This window comes from Falco naumanni, chromosome Z (assembly GCF_017639655.2).
Source record: "Falco naumanni isolate bFalNau1 chromosome Z, bFalNau1.pat, whole genome shotgun sequence".
Lineage (NCBI taxonomy): Eukaryota > Metazoa > Chordata > Aves > Falconiformes > Falconidae > Falco > Falco naumanni.
This window is the reverse complement of record NC_054080.1, coordinates 5512282-5534625: the sequence shown is the minus strand read 5'-3', so window position 1 is coordinate 5534625 and position 22344 is coordinate 5512282. Positions and strand designations below refer to the sequence as shown.

The following is a 22344-nucleotide window of genomic DNA, read 5'->3' as shown; positions in this document are numbered from 1 at the left end:
CCACAGACCTAGCTGGGTGCTCCCTTCTGGAAACACTGTGGAGGACCAACAGAAGAGCGACGAGTCCTACCTCTACTAGCTGAAACCACTGCAGGAGGATTTGCTCACACTTCTTCAGTGAAGCACATAAGCACCTAGAGGCAGAATTCACAGCCAGCAGGAAACACAAAAGGGGAGAGCTGTATGTGTGTTAAGTAACTAAAGGGTAGAGGAAAGGGCTCAGTCAGCCATGCAACTCTTCCCATTAAAGTCAGGGCAAGCTCACTGACCTTGGAGGCAAGAAGCCAATTCGATAGCTTATCTTCTAAGTTTAGAAATAGAGATCCAAATTTGGATCTCCAGTTTGTGGAAGAATACCCTAAGGTTTGTTCAGCATCAGGTATTTGAGTCTACTTGCCAGGGAGAAGCCAAGGACAGGGGTGCTCCATGAGAGGACAAGGCGGAAGCCAAGGGCAACCGTAACACAGGCAGGGATAGCAACCTCCACATGGACTGCAGGGATAGTGATGGTAACCAGAGCTGTCAGCAGCCCAGTGACTGCTGCCCAGTCACTGTCACACAACTGCAAGGTGATTACTCAAGTTCAAGGCCAGGCGATGAAGTCCAGCCAGTCAGTCAGCAACAGCAGCACACAGCATGAGGGCAGGTCTATCTCCAACACAGCTCACAGAAGGACCAAGGGCCTCTAGGCGGAGCTACAGGACCAACATGCACAGACGGTGTGGGTGGGGGTCCCAGGTGAGGCAGAGCAATTCAGGGCTGTTGGTGCCTTCAGGACTACTCCCCCATGCTCCATTTTGAGCATTCTCACCATTCAGTTAATGCTCTCCTTTCCTCTCTGGCCATGCGAGTATGTTGTATGAAGCACAAATAATTATTTTGTGGGTATATCTGCTTGTTTATTTACTATGCAGTACCTACTGCCTTGATGTGACCAGCACGGACTGACTGCAGAGCTACCAGCACAGAGCCCCAAGATGTGCATTCAGGACCTGTGCCCAACTCCCTGCTTCGAACTGGGAAAAAACACAGATCCAAAGGCAAACACACAATTACTCAGATGAATGCATCCAACTGCAGACATGCGAACAGCAAGGAGTGCAATCAAAAACCTCTAACCAAAAATCTCACTAAAGCACAGGTTGAGGGTCAAACCTGCCAGTAATTTGTGTTTTTAGTTACAAAGCTACCATCTGTTAACAAAGGTCAATCACCAACTTCTTACAGTGCTTCTGCATACTTGATCTGCGGACCAGAGGTAGTATGAACAGCCAGCCAAACAAAACTCCTCTGCTTGACTGTTCAGGAAAAATGTGTCTTGAGCACACCTACCAAGTCCAACTCTTCACGTCCAATACTATGTACTCAGGGTGAACCTGCTACTGGTTTATTATTGGAAAATGACATGTCTGCAGATGTAAAACACCTTCAAGACATGCTGTCAGCCCTGGAAGGAACAGGACTAAAATGCTTGAAGGCATTTTTAACTGCCTGAATCTTTTCAGTGAATTTAGCCAGACTGCTCAGCACAGTATTAGAAAAAACTTGAACATCCGTATAGTCCAGCTACTAACACCAGACTGTACTCTTCCAGCTCTTTACAACAGCTGTCTGCTCAGGGCGGCCTGAATGGCAAGGCACAAGGCACATCTACATGTTACAGACCAGAGCACCAAGGCACCACTTTTTCCACATTTTCTTATGAGCAAGATGAATGTTTCCCACACATACAGAATATGTAACATTAGTTCACTCACTAGTTTGCAAAGCACATCAGTATTAAAGACAGTAAAAAGCAGAACTATGTAATTAGGTCTTGCAGTCCTCATGTAATACAGATCACATGCTCCAGGAATTCTTATGAAGGCAAAGCCTGTACAATGTCAGAAAGACTTGATAAAAGTATTTCCGTAAGCTCTCAATATTATCTGTGTATATACATAGCGCAGGAACGCACTTACGCTGCACATCTCCCCTCACATCTCCGAGCTCTGACACAGGGCTTCCAGGCCCTATCTTAAAGGCGCACTGCCAGTACCAATTCTCAGCAGACAGAGGCCAGGCCACTTTTCCCAAGCACTGCCAACACCTAGGCGCGCCGACTGCGCAGCCAGTGCCCGCTCCCCGGCCCCAGGCCGGCCGGCCGCCAAACCCGCCGTACTTCCACACTCAAGATGGCGCCATGCGACCGAGCGGCGGAGAGAGCGCGCAGGGCCTGAGGTGGCGGGGAGCTCTTCCGCCACAGCACATCCAGACTGCAGAAGGGCGAGCAGAGGTGACACACCTGCTCCGGGCCGCCCCCGGGACCCCGCCAGCCAGGCTAGCAGGTGAACAGCGACTGCCCCGCTCCGCCATAGACCACCAGCACCGCCTCTCCCCGCGCCGCGCAACCTTCTGGGTAACAGAACTCCGGGCCGAAAACCCCGCCCCCGCGGCGAGACCCAAGCGGAGACCCCTCCCCCTTGAGTGGCAATCGGCCGACCAATAAGCAGGCGCTTGGCGCTCGGGGCGGGAGGCCAGGCGGCGGTGCCGTGACGACGAGGGCGTGGATTGGCGGGCGCTGGCGTCGTGCCGCGTTTCCAAGGGGAAGGCAGCGCAGCGCGGCGCGGCGCGGCGCGGCGGGGCGGGGCGGGGCGGGGCGGGGCGGGGCGGGTCGGGGCGGGCGGCCTGGTCCGGTGCGGCCGGGTCCGGTGCGGCCCGTCCTGCCGCGGCCCGGCTCTTGGGCGGCAGCAGCATGAGCTTGGCCCTGAGGTCGGTATGAACCGGAGGCGGTTTCCCCCTTGCCCCCTTCGGGCCTGGGGGCGCGGGCGGGGGGCTGGGGGGCGGGCGTCGTCCGCCGGGGCCCGCCGGAGCCCTCCGGGCCTCGCTACCCCCTCGGGGGGCCGTCGGGGCAGGCCCGGGTGGGAGGCAGGGTGCGGCGGGCAGTGGCGAGGCCTGGGTGCTGGCGTGCCGCGGCGAAGGTCGTCCCCATCCTCCAGCGGCTTCTGTCTGATCCCTCCGTTTCTGTCTGATCCCTCCGTAGGGGGTCGTGGGCGGCCGGCGGCGGATCAGGCCGGGCCGCCGTCTGCTCACCGAGGGAGGGCAGGGCCCGTCGCGGCTGGCTTTGAGAGGTGCCTCCTGGGTTGTCTGAACTAATGCACCTTCAGAAAACCTTTTTAATAGACGTTAACTTAAGCTTTAGAGTTTGTTTTGTTGCGTTGTTCTTCAATTCTGATTCAGTAACTTGGATAAAGGGGTCCGGATTAATTCTATACCTGGCAAATCCTTTTTCTTCGGGCATAATTAATATGCTTGTATGACATATGTGATCCTTAATTTTCAACTCTTAGAACTTCACGCTTCATGTGATAAAAGTGGTTATAGAAGAAGTGGCACTAAACTACTTGCATTGAAGTACTGCTCCATCTTTCAAAAAAAATATTTTATGCTAAGCTCTAAAAAATCCTCCACTTCATTAGCCAGATCCTTCTTCCACAAGAGTTCAGCGTTAATCTGCTTTCAGATTTCTAAATGGATTTCATCATCGCAGCTCACAAAACGTGGGCTTTCTGGGTCTGAGCTACTCTCCCAGTCCTAATTAGGCAGCTCAGTTATTTTAGGCCTTCCAAAAGCTATCGTAATCCAAAGCCTGTGTGAAATCATGCTGTCCCAATTGGTCTGCTAAGGACTTCTCACTCTTTGAGGATATTGTGCTCTGAGGCAGGTCCAGCTTATGCAGCTCTTCTTGTCTATATTTGGAATTTTTATGGTGTAGCTGCAGTTGTTGGAACACTAAATCCCTAACTAATGTTGAACTAAATGTTGAACATTAAATGTGTGTTTAATTTTTGGTTTTGATTAAAATTACCAAATTCTTGACAAAGGAGATGAAAAAGCAGCTCGTTACAGGAGATTTGGAAAATAAATATCCTTGAAAAGCAGTTTTTCTGTTCACTCATCAGTAATTTTTATACACTTTACAGTGGATGACTCAGCATGCATTCTGCTTCTGGTGCAAACAAACAAGTCAGTGTAAAGAGCATTTTCCTGAGAGCATAACCTAAATTATACAATAATTTAGGTTAGAAAGGACTTCTGGAAGTCATCTACTCGAGCTTTCTGCTCAGAGTAGGTCCCACACAAAACTGAGGTGCTGAGTACCTTTGCCACTTGGGTGCCAAAAGTTTCTGACCATGGAGACTCCTCAGTCTCCCAGTGCAACTGTTCCAACACATAAACACTCGCACTGGGAAAATGTTTCCCCTTAGTCCAGATACAGTTTCTTAGTTTTGTTGTGGTTTTTCTTTTTTAGTGGTGTGTTTTTTTTTTTTTTTTAAGTTATTCTTACTTGTCCTTTCACTCTGCTCCTCTGAGGGGAACCTCTCTCTGTTCTTCTGTGTAATAATCCTGTAGGCAGTGAATGACAGCACTTAGATCTCCACTCCTTAGCGCTTCTCTACCTAGTCAGCATGTCATTTAGTCACCTCACCCTAGTCTACACAAACCTAGCTCTCTCAGCTTCTCATGCACCCTGTGCTGCAAGCCACCAGGCGTGCTAGTCTCCCTTAGGCATTATCTGTTGTCTGTGCATATCTCTGGTGCTGGGGTGTCCACAGCTGGACTCAGTACATCTGGTGCGGCCTCATGATCACTGGACAGAGGGGATTTGCCACAGTAGTTTGTTCATCACAGTGACAGCATACTGCTGAGCTTCACATATTGCTTACTTCTTCCAGGAGTGTATCTTGAGTACTGTAGCAGTCTGAGTTGATACCACCAGTTATTTCAAATGTATTTTTTTTGCTTTAGAGTTCTTGCTCTGAACTGGAGATCTTCCAAGCAATTACTCTGGATACAACAGTCAGTCTCACTGATGTGAATAAAACACATTTACAACAAAATGTACCCTTTACTAGCTTGGTCCAAAGTAGGTTTTATCAGTGCTGTCCTTTTCAGTTTTTTTTCAAATGGTGTTCCTAGTATATGTATAATGTACTTTCTGCCTGTTATCTGAAAATTTAATTGTATTTCTAGATTAGCCAAGGGAAAGAGGGCTGTCTTTGGGCAAGTTTTGTTAAATGGGGGGGGTGCTTCTCTTTTTGGATATACCAAAACAGACCAAAAAGTCTTTAGAGCAGTATGTATGTGTGTGATTTAAAAAAAAATATCTGTAAATGCCATTTATCTAAGAACTGGTACTGGCAGCAAAGCCGATTTGTGGCGTCTAATGCCCACTTCAGTAGCCAGACAACCCAGTTGTCTGGCCTAGTTAAGCCTCTGTTAGCCTGTCTGTGTCAAAATTCTTTTTTTCTAAGCTACAGTTTAGCAATGAAGTGTTGTCACGAGTTGTATCATTTCAACTGCTAATACAGTTTGTAGTCTCAAGTATCCTTTTAACTGACAGCTTTTCTACCCTCTTTTTTTTTTTATTGTTGTTGTTACGTGTTCACCAAAATGCCTGTGTTGATTTTGTTCTGGTGTTCTGGGTGGGGGAGTGGAGGCATCATTCAACTTTCACAGAGGATTTGTCTATTCGGAATGGTATTTTAAACTGGGAGGACAAGCTGGGAAAAGGTTGAATGGGTAAGGTAGTGATCTATGCAATTATGGTAAGTTTCTAGTTGGTGGAAATTGTTATCTAAGTGGTATCTTCCCAGTAGAAATCTATTACACTTAATTTGTTTCTTCTTGTACAGGAGTGAGCTTCCAGTAGACAAAACTAAGAAAAAAAAGAGAAGAGAACTGACTGAGGAACAGAAGCAAGAAATTAAAGATGCCTTTGAGTTGTTTGATACAGACAAAGATAGAGCAATAAATTATCATGAATTAAAGGTAAAAGTTTTTCATTTAATGGCAGATAATATATATGTTTCTTAGTGAGTTTTTAAGATGTTGGCTGTGTCTTTAAAAAGTACTCCATGTTCAAGGTCTCTTGCTGGGCTAAAGGAGTGAGGATATTGGGGGGGCAGCTGGGCAGAGGAAGGAAATAACTACATTGGTGTAAGAATGAACTTTTCTTCCCACACTGTATACTTGACACAGTAACAGAATTACTGTAGCATGCTGCATAACACTGGTCTGAATGCTCCCCAGGGTTCCAGGGTCTAGCTTGGACAGATGACTAAGTGGAAAAAGCTCTTGAAAAGGTGTTTGGTTCTTTTTTAAGGCATTGCATAATCTAAAGCTTGGTATTGTGAAAACCCACAGGTTTCAGATGCTTTAGGTAAAAGATGTAAATCAGATTTGTAAAATTGTTGACTACACACCAGAGCTTACCACTTGCATTTTTCAGTAGGGAGCCTATGGATGGTAGAAATGAGAGATGCTGTTTGTTTTGCGTCTGGGAGGCTTGGTAGCTGCCCTTCCCAATTAAGACATCTCTTCCCGTTAGCTATTGGCAAATGGAGGGTAGGATGGCAGTCTTTCCTAGTGAGTCCTGTCTGGAAGTCTAGAAGTAGTACATTAAGTTTATTGAAGTGTCTTTTAAATATTTTATGAATTTTTATTCTGATTGTATTGCATCAAGAAGAAAAAGTGGCTTTGGAGAGGCCAGTGTTTCTATCCTATATTGGATGAGATTCTTTTGGGAAGGAATACCTCATCCAACCTGCTGCCTCCATGTTCTGGCTCTACCACGTAACTCAAAGGTGGGGTGGGGGCAGAAGTCTTACTTTTACTTTAATTGGTGTTACAGGCGTGTCATAGGTCTAGCGATTCCTATAAAACTCCTTCATTTCAGAGTTCAGGTCTTTTATCTTTGCTGGAAGCCACAGTGAGTGGGAACTGTTTTGGGCCTGTTAATACGCTTTTTCCAGTTACAGTATGCTTTGAATTCCCAGCTGTCATGATTACTTGCAAAGCTATTTCTTATCTGCCTAGTTAAATATTGTGGCCCTGAAGATAATACTGTGGAAGAGCAGAAATACATAAAGAAAAGAACTCTCTCTGTTTTAGTGTATGTTTGTCAGTTTGGAGGAAGTCAGGGTAGTGTGTGTACCGAGAAATTGCTGTCTCAGTTGAAATGGAAACTAAACATGCACTCCTAACCTAATGGAAAAAGAAAAGATACATTGGTTTATGTTGTGCACTGGAAAAAGTGAAGTCACCTGTAAGAGGATTTGTAAACTCATGAACACATACATGCTTAGTATGAATACTGAAGACTAATTTGAAGAAGGATTTTCAGTTCTATCTTCAAGAAAGGGTCGGTACGTGAAATGTTTTTGGCAGTCAGGAAAGTCTACTTGCCCTAAGAAGCATTTGGTCCAGTCTGTGAAATCCCTGAAAAGGCAAAGGCTAGTTTTTTCACTGTAACTTGACATTCCATTTTCTAATAGTAGTTTTAGGTGATTTTTATAATCAGAGCTTTTTTACTTTCGTTAAATTCATTTATTATTGTTGCTAAACCACTGATACACACCTTCTCTCTTGGGAAGGTAATTACTGAAAATAAAAAGAAATCTGATAAATCAGTATTTAATCTTCATATATGGTTGCACTTCCATTTTATTCCAAAAGGTGGCAATGAGAGCCTTGGGTTTTGATGTGAAAAAAGCTGATGTGCTGAAAATACTTAAAGATTATGACCGAGAAGCGACAGGCAAGATCACCTTTGAAGATTTTAATGAAGTTGGTATGTGTTTGATTATGTATCTTTAGAGAAATTTAACCTGGAGTGGTTGCTACAATGTGGAAGTACTTTGTGTACTTTTTCAGTTATTAAGTACTATTAAGCAATAGAACTGGGAGATTTCATATTTTTATTAATAAAAGTAAATGGTGGAGGAAGATAAATCTTTGTATTCTGAATACGCAGTTTGATATGTCGAGATGAATAATAGCCACAGTATAGAAGGAAATAAGAGTATACATAGTCCTAATCTTTTCTAAATGTTTACAAAGGAGTAGATGCTACCTTAAAATGTAGATATTCTTGTGTTGTTTATGCATTTTATAAGATTCTTCTTCCTATTGTGGAAAAAATAATTGACGTTGAATTTCACAGGAAGCAGTGCATACACAGACAAACTGTAAACTGAGTACAGACTTCCTATATAACAAAGAAAAGTTGAAGGAGATATTAAATATTGTACTTCAAGGATTTTCAACTATTGATAAAACCAGTGGAATTTCATTAGGCTGTTTATTTCATCTGAAGATTGTGTTTTGCACAGTTTGACATATGTCCAGTATGTAGTGATCTGCAGAATTTTAAAAGATTAGAGTTTAAGTTTCTTTGAAGATTTTTTTTTTGGATGTTACATGTAACTTATACTTTTGCATACAATTTGTGTTTGCCAAAAAAAAAAAAAAAAAAAAAGCTGTGTGGGCTTTATAGCTGTATTTCATTATTCCAGTCCCTGTGTTCAAGGTATTAGATTTGTGTCAGTATTCAGAAAAAAAACCTGCTCTGGTGTAGTAGATGTGTATTTGCTCTTGGCTACAAATAACAATCTACTTAGTGTGGCAAAACAGTTATTGATTGAAAAGTGGCAGATGTTAATGATTTAATGGGTTAGGATTGGACAAATTATGTTGTTAAATCACAGATAATATTTTTGTAGTTGTATTCCAGGAAAGAGCAAATTGTAAGTCAGAAAAGAACCAAATATAAAGCCTATGGGGAAATATATATGATCAGTCCCAATTTAATTGGGGGGGGGAGGGAAGGTAAAAAAAAAATAATTGAGAGTATTGCATTGATAGCAACAATACTACTGCTGTAATTACATCATCATGCTATAATATTATATAATTGAATATACTATCATTACTGTGTAATTCTTTCTAAATTCCTGATAGCCAATCCAGGCATTGTTTGTTGTCTCCTGGTTCTGTCTTGGCTATCAATATGGGCACTCAGTAAGTGCAGTGGTAAGCTAGGAAAATTCTGGTAGAAAGTACAGTATGTACTTGGAAGGTGATCGAACCTGTCCCAAAATTTGAATTGGGTTTGAGTGCTGCTGTGACCTTGGCACAAAATTAAACATGATACCGCTTCTAGCAAAAAGGTCAGGGAGTTAGAGAAAATAGGTTATAGTATGAAGCTTTAATTGTGAAGTGCTGCTGAATGTAGCTAAGCAATTCTTGAGCCATCGGTTTTTCATAATTTGATGTTAATAATCACTTTAAATGTAGGACTGGCCTGTCTGTAATGTATAAAGATGCAATTACATTTTGTCTCCTTTTGTACAATAATGTTACCTGTAGTATTTAGAAACCTGGTATTTTATTGTTCTTCAGCTAACAGTGCAGTTGTCTTTTTGCTGTAAAAGGTAGAATTTTTCAAATTATATCATATTGTCATGCAGCATAGTTGTTTTAAATGAACATACTTAAATTCAATATAAATCTGAGGGATTTATGTAGACATATAAACTTTATTGCTGTAGTGAGCTTATATGAGCTTGAATCATAATTTTTTCCTGTCAAATTCACTAAGCCAGAGCAGGCGTTCCATCTGCAGACAGCAGCAGATGCTAAGTGGCTCTCTATGCACAAGCAGCGTTGATGTGTTTTTAATGGCTTGATGAAAGTCATAAATAGCAAGCCCTGTAATACAAGGCTAGCAGGTACAAAGATGTGAAGATACATTATGGTTGGTTGGTCTGAAATAATTACTAGAAAAATACTTTATGTGGCAAGTTTGTCTTTTCTGTTACAGAAACTGACAAATGCTTGTGATAAAAGGAATAATAAAGGCTGATGAACCCTTTCAGTATTAACGTCTTTCAGTTCATAGCAGTGTCCTTTAAATAACCCCTGGGCTTAGTTTTTTTCTGTTTTCCTGTTAGTGTGGTTTTGTACCTAAAAGGGAGGTTCCATGTGAGTGTTTTTTATTACTTGGTGTTTCAGTGTTCTCTCCAAGTCAAAATTCTATCCTCATCAAAACATTAAAAAAATAATAAAATCGCATGTCTTCATCTGTCAGAGCTGATGTAATTTTCTAAAAGGTAAGTCTGGGACAGAGGAAGCATGTCTCTGCTTTTAATTCCTATTGAATAGTGCGCTTAAAGCATGACTGTGTTTCCAGTTGCCACATAGTTTTCCACTGCAACAGCTATGTCCCAAAGAGAAACTCAGCCTGGGAAAAGAGAGATGAGAAAGAGAGGTCAGATAACAGACAAACAAATATGCATGTTGAATTTAAATATATAAAAATGGAAGAATGGGTGAAATTGGAAGTGTGTGTGCTTCATACTGCTTTAGTCTCTTAAGGTCATTCTGAGTCTACCCTTCAGAATTTTTTTATCTAACTTAAGTATCCTTCTTACAGTGACAGACTGGATATTGGACAGAGACCCACAAGAAGAAATAATCAGGGCATTCAAATTATTTGATGATGATGACTCTGGTAAAATAAGCCTGAGAAACCTGCGCCGGGTTGCTAGAGAGTTGGGTGAAAATATGTCTGATGAAGAACTACGAGCTATGATTGAAGAATTTGATAAGGATGGCGATGGAGAAAGTACGTGTTAGCAACAAAACCCCATATAGTCTGTTCTTACTTTTTTCCCCTTTTTAAATGGGGTTTTGTTGTGAAAATGTCCTTTTTGGTTTCTTCCTAAGTAACTTTCTGCTCAAACTTAATTTAGCTTACAAGTAATGGAAATTGTTTTTGACAGCTACTAGTCCTGGAAAAACATCTTGGAGTCTAAAAATCAAGTTGATTTCTCAAGCTGATGCACCACTAAACTTACTCAACCACGGACTATTAAAAGAGTGGTGAAAATGTGGTTGTAGGTGGAAGTAATTGAACTGGTACATGGGAGATGCGATGTACCTACAGAACATTTTTATTTCCTTATAAATCACTAAAGGGATTAAAGGGCTAAGAGAAACTCTTTTGATCGCCTAGTCAATATTTCTTAAGTGGTGATGTGTCACTGTTGTGATTTCAGCATGTTAGTCAGATGTGGAGTGTTAAGCTAATAAATCATGCTGGATGTACCCTGGGTCTATATGCAGGAGCTTGGATGGGTCTGTAATGTACTTCTGAACCTCAAGAGTGCTGAAGAGCGTAGTGTGAAAAATGGCTCAGGGGAATTGACAAGGTCCATACCAAGTGGGCTGCAGAAGGGATTTATTAGCTAGCTAAAGAATGATTTAACAAATCCAGTTTGACACTATGCTTATTACCTCTTTGTGAACACTGAAAGTTAGGTTTTTTTCATTAACTTGAGAATACTGTTATATTTACACCAGAAACCTTAATATCTGAAATTCAGGGACTAGTCACTTGAGACCATGTATCTGAACACTGCAGTTTCTAACAGTCATCGAAAACTGCTTCTCAGTTTTTCTTATAGAATGGTGACTCATGTCTGAGATTTCACTAGCAGTTCATCAACTTTTCCAGTTACAATAGGATTTTATTTCTACTTGTGAGCCACTACATCTGTGGCACTCAAAGCTCTAACTACTAGTGAAAAAACCCCACCTTGTCAGCCCTGTGGCAGACACCCCTCCCCTCAGTGTGTTTGAGACTGGTGTTACTCCATACCTGGGAATACAATTAATTAAGTACTGAAACAACCCCTTTTAAGAGGAAAAGCAGGACATTTAGGTGTGGAAATGCGAACCTTTTGCTCTGTTGTAGTGGTGTAAATACAGAGCCTGAAGACAAAGACTGAAAGGTTGGTGACTCAACCGCCAGAAGAGTGTTAATGTTGACACTTGTTACTGAACTAAACATGGAGAAAGAGGCCATAGTTCCTTAATAAATCCCTACTGCATAATTCTGTTCCTCCACACTCCCAGCTGTGTCATCCCACACACTTCTTGCACTGGCAGTGTCTGATTCCACAGGTGAGATGTTTAAGGAAGCTAAGCCAGGAGAAAACTATTAATTTCGTCTTTTAAGTGTTATTGTTCTTGCTGATTATATCCCTGAAGTCTCAGTACTTGATCAGATTTTCTTGGCACTGCATCTTAATTGTTTTGGGTTTTTTTCTCAGTGTTTCCTATAGGATAATTGAAGCAGGTCGGTATAGTGAAAGCTGAAAATGCTGTTTTCAGGCACCTGTCTGTGTGCAGTGACATACAGGATTACCACTGAATTCTAGTAGACAACAGAATAGCTATTTACTTCCTTTTCAGTAGCTACATGGCAGGCAAGGAGTGATGCCTGTCTTCTCAGCCCTTTAGATTGATTGCTAGTCTAGGTAGGTAATTTTGAGCTTATTTTGCTTTTAAAAGAAGGAGTTATAAGGACCTGCATTGCTAGTTTTACTGTCCCTCCCCCACCACCCCACCAAACATGCACTTTATTTTTTTTTTTTCCCCAGCCCCTGAAGGTATAGCTGTAAAGGTGAGTGAGAGTGGAAGTCATCTGCAAGCATGTTTTGTTCTGTGTCGTGGTCCTGGACCTGCCAACTGAGGTGTCAGAAGCATAGATGCGTTTTTGTCATGTCGTTATTTGGGCGCTACAAATTGATTGCAGAACATTAGCTCCTTTCAGGAAGGTTACTGAGTCATAATTATTTTGCATCAGTGCTACATTTTTTATTCAAGTTGATCAGCTAAGAGTGAGTGGCTCAGTTTCTTCTTATTCCTTCATCCATTCATTCTCTTTGTTAGAACAGTCAAGCATGAGATCGAATGTGGAAGATTGACAGCATAATGTTTGTATATCGTGCTGTTTATCCTTAAGGTTCTATGTGTTTTCTCTTCTTTAAAGAAAACTGATGCTGTTTCTAGCTTTTTAAGATTCATTCTGTAAAAGTAAATAATCCTGTAAATCACTATTCTGTTTAGCTTCAAACATCTGGGTCACATAGCAAAATCTTGCTGTGAAGTTATTTTTTTCCTGGCCAAAAAAAAAAAAAAAAAAAAAAAAAAAATTACCTGAAACTGTTAGTTAGTAGCATTTTTAATTGATACTTTAAATACAGAAATAGTGCCAGTTCTTACATTTGAGGGATTGTTTTGCTCATAGTGAAATAAAGTCTGTTGTGTGACACCCAGGCTACTTGAAAACTTGTGTTTCCAGCAAAATCACAGAGCTGTACTGGTACACTGTACATAAGTTTCTGCAGAAGAAAGTGTTTCTGACATCTTCCTGTCTGCCTTAAAAACAGAAATTTTCTTATTTTTGTATTCCTAGTTTTAGAAATTACTTCTGTTTTGGACCCTGACTGTTTTTAGAAACTCCACGCTGTCAATTCATGCAGTTTTTGTTGTCTTGTGTGGATGCATCTGTAGGAAAAACAGTCCAGTTTTAGGTCTCAGATTTTGGCACGGAATTAGGAAAAAAACCCAAAACAAACTGTAATAATATGCTCCTTTAACTCTCCAGATTATGTAAGTCAGTATTATCTTCATATTAGCTGGGATCCTAGTTTCCTCTTTTATGATAATTTGTGTCATGGAATTGAGGGAAATCTGACACTAGGAAAGACTGATTGCTTCTGATTTCATTGTGCTTAACTTGTGAGCAGATCCTAAATCAGGAGGGATTAACTGGGTTGGTGGGAATCATAACTGTACTTCTCTTTGCAGTTTCTTTGACTGTTAGAAAATGTGTTTGTCATTATAATACTGTATTTTCACTTTTCAGCATTGTTTAACCAGGATTTTTTAAACTGGAGAATATTTTGGGGAGGATGTTTGTGCAATTATTGTGCTGTTACTGTGATAAAGCAGTGGAAATGCTTTTTGAAGTCATACAGTCAACGTAGTGCTTATGTGTAGTGTGATGTAGCAATATGGTAGACTGATATTTCAGAGCGTGGGGTCCTACGCTAGACTAAATCTCCTTGTTTCATATTTTTGACACGTGTCGCAACGGGGTAGATTTAGGGGTTTTATTCTTCAGCGTAGTTGAATTTACTTAATTTTCTTTTAGCTGTAAATGTAGCTCTTACTTTGCAGTGCTTTGTTTAGGAATATCTTGGGCATATTGGTTGGGACAGATAATTGTCAGGGAGAATTCTTCATACATGTCTGGTCTTTTCCATACCATGGGCTTATTCTAATCATTCCCCGCTACAGTAATTAGTTGCAGAGCGAACATGTTCATTGGTTAACTCTTTTACAGTGGCTCTGCTTTAACATATGAGTAGGGTCAATAGCTCAGGTATGAGTGCAGCAAAATAATTAATGACTGCTAATTAATTTATTATTATGACTTAATTTCTTCAAGTACATTTGTGTAAGATTTCTGTTAATTATAACTGAAGAATGAAGAAAGTTCAGATGGGGAAAAGCTTGTCAAAAGTCCATTTTAATTCTAGCTAATTTATGGAATCATTAGTAAATGATCTTAAAATTAAATTTGTATTTGGCAAGTGTTACAGGTTTGAGAGAGAAGAATAGCATGGTTCACAGTGGGGGTGCGGTTTGGGCATAAATATCTGAACCGTGATTTCAAGAATAAAACTGAACTTCATCGTAACTGGAGCTGCAGTACTGTTGCTTGAGAAACAATGATTATCTACCATTTTAAACATTGTTATAAATCTTAAAGAATCTTAATAATGAAGTATCATATTTTTGCATAGCCATCTGTTTACATACTTTTCTCAGTGTTTTTTTCTATCTTGTTTTACTTCTAGAATATTTTTACTTTCATAATTAGAAATAATAGCTTGTTATATGTGAGCTGGATTCTGGCTTCTACATAATTAAGCTTGCGTTCTGACTTTTCCTTTTACATGGAAGAAAAAAAAAAGTGCAAAATCTCTGTTCTTCTAGAAGCAAAAAATCCAGATTTGTAAACCCTGAATAGTAATGGATGAGAGACAACAAATACTGGGAGACCTTTACATAGAAAGTATAATACTGATATGCATTGTTTTGTTTTATGAGTTATGGATGTTTGCTGTTTGTCTAACTCTTTTCTTTTTTTCTACAGTCAATCAAGAAGAATTTATTGCTATTATGACTGGAGATATTTAGCATTAGAAGAAAAGAAATTAACTCAGCACAAAAGGGAGGAAACATTGGCAGCTTCCATTACAATGTGTTGTACTTCCATTCATTTCTGTAGCTGGAGTGATGCAGAAAATTACTTTCCTCACAGGGCCAAAATAAAGACAGGTTATATGCATCGATAGTTCAATATTTTCCATCATTAAATATTATCACTACAATAATTGATATATCATTTTAGAACAAGTAAGTAATGCTGCATTTCAGAATGTTCGAGTACTCATTTGTAAAATAACTTTGTATGAGATTTCTATACTGTATCATATTATGAGAACCTTTTGAAGTTGACTTTGTGTTAGCATTAGTTGTGGCCTTAGTTTTGATACATAAGGTTTGACAAACTTCCATTTAATAATGTTCTTTACTATTGCTACTTGAAAGTCTTATTTTTGTAGTTTAATCTGAACTGGACTGTAATGTAAAATCCTTCAGGGAAAAGTTTTTTTTTTTTTTTTTTCATTTATAGGCTTATACTTCTGCTGTTGTAGATTAATGGTAACAATAAATGAACAAGCATTTGCATCCTCGAATTTTTTAACTCTGTATTACCCCCTGTGTGATAGCAAGTGACAGGCAACTATGCATGAAGATAAACTATCAAAGATGTGATGTGCTGAAATCATTCAGATGTCAACCAGCAACTCTCTCTTCAGTAACTACAGCTCTGATAGCTGTGGAGACAATGACAACTGTTTATGATGAGTAGATGCTGTTTCTGGAGTATCTAATTAGAAGAAAAGCATCACAGAGAATGAACTTTTAAAGTAGTTGGAGACTGGATTTATTTCTAGTTTGCTAGGTGTCTTCCAGAAGAGTTCATGTGGATTGATCTTCCAGATTTCCTGTATATTAGTTTCTTCTTTTTAAATTTCAGTCATATAAAAAAAGTAACTTTAAATCTTGGTTAATACTGTGTTCATCTTTATTGTCAGAAAAGCAGCTACTTTTTAACTGTCAGTAATCTTGGGGTTATATACAGGTTTGCCCTGCACAAACAATCAGAGTTTGGAATTTACTGAAGATGGAAGTTAAGGTCATCAAAGTTAATAGATTTTTGCTATTATTTTTCAAGTGTGCATTGTAACATTCTTATCTGTGAAATAGTGTGTTGCTCTCTATTAAGCCATCAATACCAGTCCATTTGTACAGAAAGTTGCCGCAATTCACAATGACTGGCAGTGGCTCCATATAACTTACCAAGTGTTATGAACAGAGACCTCATGCAGAACCCCAGTGCGGTAAGTGGCCTTCAGCTGGGATTGCTGTGCTGTATCACTCCAGGAGAGATGTCTCTCAAACAGCTTTTGCTAGGAAAGGTCAGTCTTCCTGTTAAGATATCTTTATTTTGATTTTTTCAAAATTAATTCTGCAAATATAATGGGGGAAAAATGATAGGGATAAAGCCAATATGAAATTTGTGGGAGTGAAAGAAATAGTTATGTTCCAGGAAGTTGAAGTCGTCTTAATAATCTGTTCATGCCTCAGTCTTAAAGTGTGAATAAAACTTCCTCTGTGGTATATCAGAGGTGAATTTTATAACCAAGTTCTTGCTTAAAAAGTAAACAGCATAAAGTATTTGCAGGATGAAGATTGGTTTTTATGGGGATAGATTCTGCTATACATGGGATAGATGTACTTAATTTCTTTTTTATCAATTTCGGTATAATAGTTGAGAAAGGGGGAAAAATAGAATTGAAGGATTCTGCCATGCAAGAGAAAATCTTCCTTGGGAATAAATACAGCAAACTTCTTAGAAGTCAAGTAAAATGCTTTAGAATCCAATAGCAAAAAAACTTCATAAAATGTAAAATTTATTTTTTAAAAAAAGGTACCATGCCAAAAGAAAAAAAAAAGCCACAAAAACCAACCCAGGTTTTAACCAGTATTTTTCCATCTTAACAGATCTGTTTAGGGGGTGAATATTTAGGGAAGAGATTCTGAGCCTATGAACTGCTCTTAACAAGTATTTTTCTAGAAACAATACGAGAATTGTCCACTTCAGTAGTTTCTGGCTTTGCTTTTAACTTCCTACCTAAACTATTTCAGGGGTATATTTATCTTCTGTAGACAATGAAAATTAGATAGACTAATTAAAAGGTACCTTAGTAGTCATCAAAAAATTTTCTCCCTGAGAATCACACCTTTATTCTGAATGTGCCAGTTTTCTAGTTCTCTGCTGTGGCTATTGAACAACTGGCTTTCAGGTGGATGTGAAAACGTTCGGATCCTATGTAGATGGCTGGTAAATATTTCTTTATAGGTGCCACTTGCTGTTTGTAACTCTTCCAGCAAGATGCACTTTTGTCTGTTCTGGATTGAGGCCTTGTTTCTAGCTTTTCCTTGAAAATTAACTTGGAAAAAAAAATATTTCTAGCTTTACTCGAAAAACCTCACTGTGTTCTTGCAGATGTGGCCGCACTTGCTAGAGACCAGTAACACTAGTGCAACACTCTGTAAGCACAGGCCAGTGAACTGGAGAGGTCTGGTAATTTGCTCACACTGTGGCAGTGGCCCAGAGGAAAAGAAAAAGAAGTAATTGGTATCGTATTTAGTGATGCTGTCTCAGTGTTTGGCTTTGCTTTTTCTCTGCATTTCATTGTTTGGGAGATTTTTGCATTCCAAAACCATGCTTGTTTTGTGCTGCTGACTGGTGAGATTCTTGCTGTTTTGTGTACTGGGGGTGTTGCAGTTTCTTTTGGCTTCTGTGGATGTTCACCGGCCGACAGAAATTGTGATGGATTGGAGTCCACAGCTGAGTGAGATCAAAGCTCTGAACTTGCAGCTGTCTGCTCGGCCCCACATTGACACATACATTCAACCCTGTGTGTTTTGGGGGGGTCGTACATATCCTGGTGCTTTTTGGTAGTTCGCTTGGTGTATCCTGGGATACGGATTCCCAGGTTTTGTTTTTTCATTCTTTGCCTGGTATCAGAGGAGGAAGAGAGTCATTCGGTGGGACATTTAAATCTTGTCTGTTACGGAATAGCATCAAGGTTCAACAGTCGCCATTACATATTGAAAAGCTGCACTGTGAGTTCGTGCCTTATTTGCAAGTCTAGAAATGTGGGTTAGGGTTAAAATAGCAGGGTCTGGTCTGGAGTACCTGGGACAAATGCTTGTTGGTTGCCTGTGCTGTGGAGGGCAGCGATGTCTAGTAGAAGTCCAAAAGTGGCAGCTAAGGGAACGTCATAATCCATTGCACCGAAATCCAGTGGAGCCTCTCTTTAAGACCTTCACAGTAATGACAGTTTTAACTATGCCAACCAGTCCATCACTTCACTAATTAATCCCATGCAACTTTGAGGAAATTGAGAACCTCCAAACAAATAAAAATACCATGCCGGAGCACAGCGTATACCAAATGTTACTCTGCTGACTTATTTTAGAGCAGTCTTTTCAATACTAAGTTTGTCACGTCAAACATTTTTGGTTTGTGTTTATTCATGGGAAAGTTTCCATGGCACAGTTAAGTCATCGCAAGTCACAGAATGCCAGTGTTAAGGTTACACAGGCTTTTCCTGAGTTCAGAGTCACCTCCAGAGCACTCTGGTGACGTGGCCACCTTCGCCACATGCAGCAGAGCCTGGCTTTACCGTGCCCTTGGAGCTCAGCAAAGAGGAAAAGGAAAACCGCAACAACTTGGCTGGCAACGGAGCGGAGGCCAGAGAGGGAGTGTGTGCAGGGAGGGATGAGCCCAGAGGCGCGGGGCGAGACCCAGCTGGCCCCGAGCTTGGAGCGGGAGGACAGGGGGCCTGTGCTGAGCTGCAGGCCTGTGCAAGAGGAACAGCAGCCCAGAGGGGAAGACATCTGGGTCCATGTTCATCTCCCTGCCCCTGGCCTCCTCCCTGGTCCATAGCTCATGGGTACCTCTTCACTTCTTGCACTATGGCTGCAGCTGCGGGAGACGCTGAACTCGGGGCTGGTGTTGCGGGGGGCTGTGTGTGGTGGTTATGGTGTGGAGCTGAGAGTGGAAAAATCCTTCAACTTTTAAACTTCTGTCCTAAGCAAGTCTTGGAGGCTGCATGGAGTTCTGGGGTGTCACAGCTTGGTAAACTTTGTTAGCAGAAGATTTTATCACAAATTACATGAGAACAGAAGATAAGGATGGCTGCAGTAAACCCAGTTGCACTGTTGCGGTTTAACCCCAGCCAGCAGCTAAGCACCAGGCAGCCACTCGCTCACACACCACATGCACACACACACCCCTGCCAAGGGATGAGGAGGAGATTCGGGGAAAAAAAGGTAAAACTCAAGGGTTGAGATAAGAACAATTTAATAATTAAAATAAAATTTATAATAAAAGGAGGGAGAAGGGGAGAGGGGTAGAATCTGAAGGGAAGGGAAAACACACCCAAGTGATGCACAATGCAACCGCTCACTGCCGGCTGAGCGATGCCCAGCCAGCCCCAGCCGACTCCTCCTGGTTTATATATTAAGCAGGACGTTCTGTGGTACGGAATATCCCTTTGGCCAGTTGGGATCAGCTGTCCCGGCTGTGTCCCCTCCCAGTTTCTTGTGCCACTCCAGCCCTCTCGCTGGCAGGGCCCAAAGAAACTGAAAAGTCCTTGACTTGGTATAAACATTACCCAGCTACTACTAAAACCATCGCTGTGTTGTCAACATTATTCTCATACTAAATAAAACCACAGCATTGTAGCAGCTGAAAAGGAAATTAATTCTATCCCGGCCAAAACCAGGACACACACAGATTGCTTGCAATTGCTCGTAACCCCTCCTGTTAGTTGGGAGTTTTTTGTTGACTCGCATCCGAGAGATGCGGTGCTCACATAAGCAACCCTTTACCTGTTTCTGTTGATCTGAGTCCTGCTATTCAGTAGATAATGCCTGTGACTGCACACCTTGCTGTGCACAGAGCCACATAGGAAGCGAGAGCTGCATTTTAGTTCGATCTTTCCGTTGGGTCAAGGGTTTGTAGAGGATACTGGCTGGCACTAGCAAAACTTTTGCAGCAGTTGTTTTCTGTAGCGCTCTAGGAGAGGGATAATTGCCAGTGAAGTGAGTCCATAGGGATGCTGAGAATGGTGTCTTCCTTGAGTAACAAAATCATTTCCACAGGGGGAAAAAGAGGTTGGTGTTTTGAGGGCTTCTACCTTCCTTAAGGTATACCAAGGGAAAATCCATTTGGACAGTCCCGCTAATGTCACAGGCATTAACAGAAAATCAGTAGAAAAGTCATAAACATGTAGAGAATCTGCAAGTATCTTGCTTTTACGGTAGTGCAAATGGTTCATCTACTGTAAAACTGTTGCTAAGCAAACTGAACGTGTTGGCAATTACCAGCAGTCAGAAGTGATAGCTTGCAGAATATATAATAAGTGGGAAATTTCCATATGTAGGTCTTCTTGGAATGGTGTGTCAATGTTTAGCCAGTGGAGGGTCTATTTGCCACTTTTTAGCCTTACTATTTTGAAAACCACTTCACTTACAAAGGAATATTTAAAGGAATTCCAGATAAATAAATAAATAAATTTAAAGGAATAATTCCTTTAAAATACTGCTCTTAAAGGAACAAAGAATGGGCTCAGCAGGAAAGGGCTGCTTTACTGAGAGAGATCCATACCTAGCTCCAATTAAAACACATTTATAAATACGATTGCCTAGAATGTTTTGCAGAAATGCCTGTTACAACACCTGGATATTTTTGTTTAATTATTATTTTAAAGCTTAATTATGAATGCATTATTTTAACTGTAATTTCATGCAATGAACTTTTGCAAGGGTCTTTTTTGGGTTTTTTTTTCTTTTTTGTGTTGGGTTTGGTGTGTTTTTTGTTTTGGTTTGTGTTTTTTTTTTTTTTTTTTGTGGGGGTTTTTTTTAGAAAGTGGTGTTGGAGTTTGCCTGGCAATAATGTCTGCTTTATTAGTGTGAGCAGAATTTGGACAATTTATGTTGCCAGAAACTTGCAGTAATTTACACCAAGTCCTGTAATCTTGTCTTGCTTGAAGGACTTCCCCAGGTTTTGGAAGGAGCCCTTCCCAGCCATCTGCTGGGGGCCTAGAGGTTGGTTGCAACACAGCAATTGTCCCAGCTGTAAATGCAGGATAAGAAAGATGTGACTTAGTTACCCACTGAAAAAGGAGTTGTGCAAGCTCATATAATACATAGATCTATTTTAATCTGTTTGTGATGGGGGGGGGGGGGGAACCCAGCCACCTAGTGCTGTCTTGTTTAGTGAAGGGCAGAACTACACAGGCTGAAACTGTACGGTAGTGTGCTGTACGTACCAGGGAATGCAAAAAGGAGAGCAGTAAAATACCTGTACGGTAGTCGTGATTGCTGTATATATGTAAAAACGAATCACAGGCAAACAAGCAAAGTAAAATGAAATTGGTAAAAAATGCTAGTTGATAGAGCTCACAATACAGACCTGCTTTACAAAGGCCTTAAAAAAAACAAAACAAGAAAGAATTTGTGCAGGCTTAAAGAATACGACTTGTCCATCGTCTTCATCAACCCTTCTTCTCCAGTGTTCCTCGATGCTGAGAAAAAGTCCTGCTTGAGATTTTGCAGTTTGAAGGATGCATTAAACAAGTCAGTTCTTCAGTCCCGGTTGGAAGTTAGGTAATTCCCCCTGGTACTTTTAGAAGAACAAAACATAACTCCCACTGTCCTGCCTGAGACTTGTTCAGCTAATAAAATAGGTTCTGGTGTCTGTAGCTGTGTGAGTGAACTCATTATACCTGTTTATAATGGCTGCCACGTTTATAAAAACAGTGGCAGTGCTAACAGCATCTAAATCATTACACTGAATATCATGACTTGGAAAAGTGTTAGCATGACTCATTTTTGTGAATTAAAAAAGAAAATAAAAGGTAACGCATGTTCTCTTTCCCACACAGTTCTTTTTGAAAAATTGATTACATCCTAGCCAGAGCAGCCTTAACAGAAAAAAAAAAAAAATTATATTTTTACTTTTGAAAAACCTAGGTGTTTATGAGGTGTGGTTTCTGTGCCATGTTAGTGATCCGCGGGGGGAATTTGTGACCGGATTGCTTAATGAAACAGCTCAGTAGGAGTATGTATCGCTGTAGCTGTGCTTTATGGTTTAAAAAAAGTTGTGGAGAAGTTAACCATACCTTTTCGTGCTCCCTTTTCTACAAGCGGGCAGCTTCCACTGGGTGATGGTATGGGATACGCTGCGGTGTGAAAAGGTAATTTAATAGGACAAAATTCGTCGATTTTGCCTTTAGCCACTAGGGGGACCCATTGTTACGACTAAAAAGTGGGATCTGAAGTTGCGTGTAAGAACAAAACCAGCAGAAGCAAATGTCAGGTGGAATGTTTGTGGCGGAATCTTTTCTCTCCCTTGGTGTGCACACACACCTTAAACCCTGCGGGCTGCTTCCACCCGTGCGATTTATCAGCTAACGCACAACTTCTGTGCCACGCAAATGAGAGCTGAGCATTTTGTGT

General features: G+C 40.8%; 1 protein-coding gene across 1 annotated transcript; it reads left to right on the top strand.

The window, feature by feature from the left end:
• The first annotated feature begins 2579 nt into the window (after positions 1 to 2579).
• CETN3 (centrin 3) lies at positions 2580 to 15440 on the top strand. Its single transcript, XM_040579231.1, has 6 exons — positions 2580 to 2607; positions 2658 to 2751; positions 5676 to 5811; positions 7498 to 7612; positions 10256 to 10447; positions 14834 to 15440. The coding sequence occupies exons 2-6, from the start codon at positions 2735 to 2737 to the stop codon at positions 14875 to 14877; spliced, it is 504 nt and encodes a 167-aa protein (XP_040435165.1). The 5' UTR covers positions 2580 to 2607; positions 2658 to 2734; the 3' UTR covers positions 14878 to 15440.
• The last annotated feature ends 6904 nt before the right edge of the window (positions 15441 to 22344 follow it).

Bases quoted from the DNA above. Each gene is read 5' to 3' on its own strand.
- CETN3 (XM_040579231.1), top strand. The intron at 5,812-7,497 runs GTAAAAGTTTTT...TTATTCCAAAAG, and splicing joins TAAATTATCATGAATTAAAG to GTGGCAATGAGAGCCTTGGG. The intron at 7,613-10,255 runs GTATGTGTTTGA...TCCTTCTTACAG, and splicing joins TGAAGATTTTAATGAAGTTG to TGACAGACTGGATATTGGAC.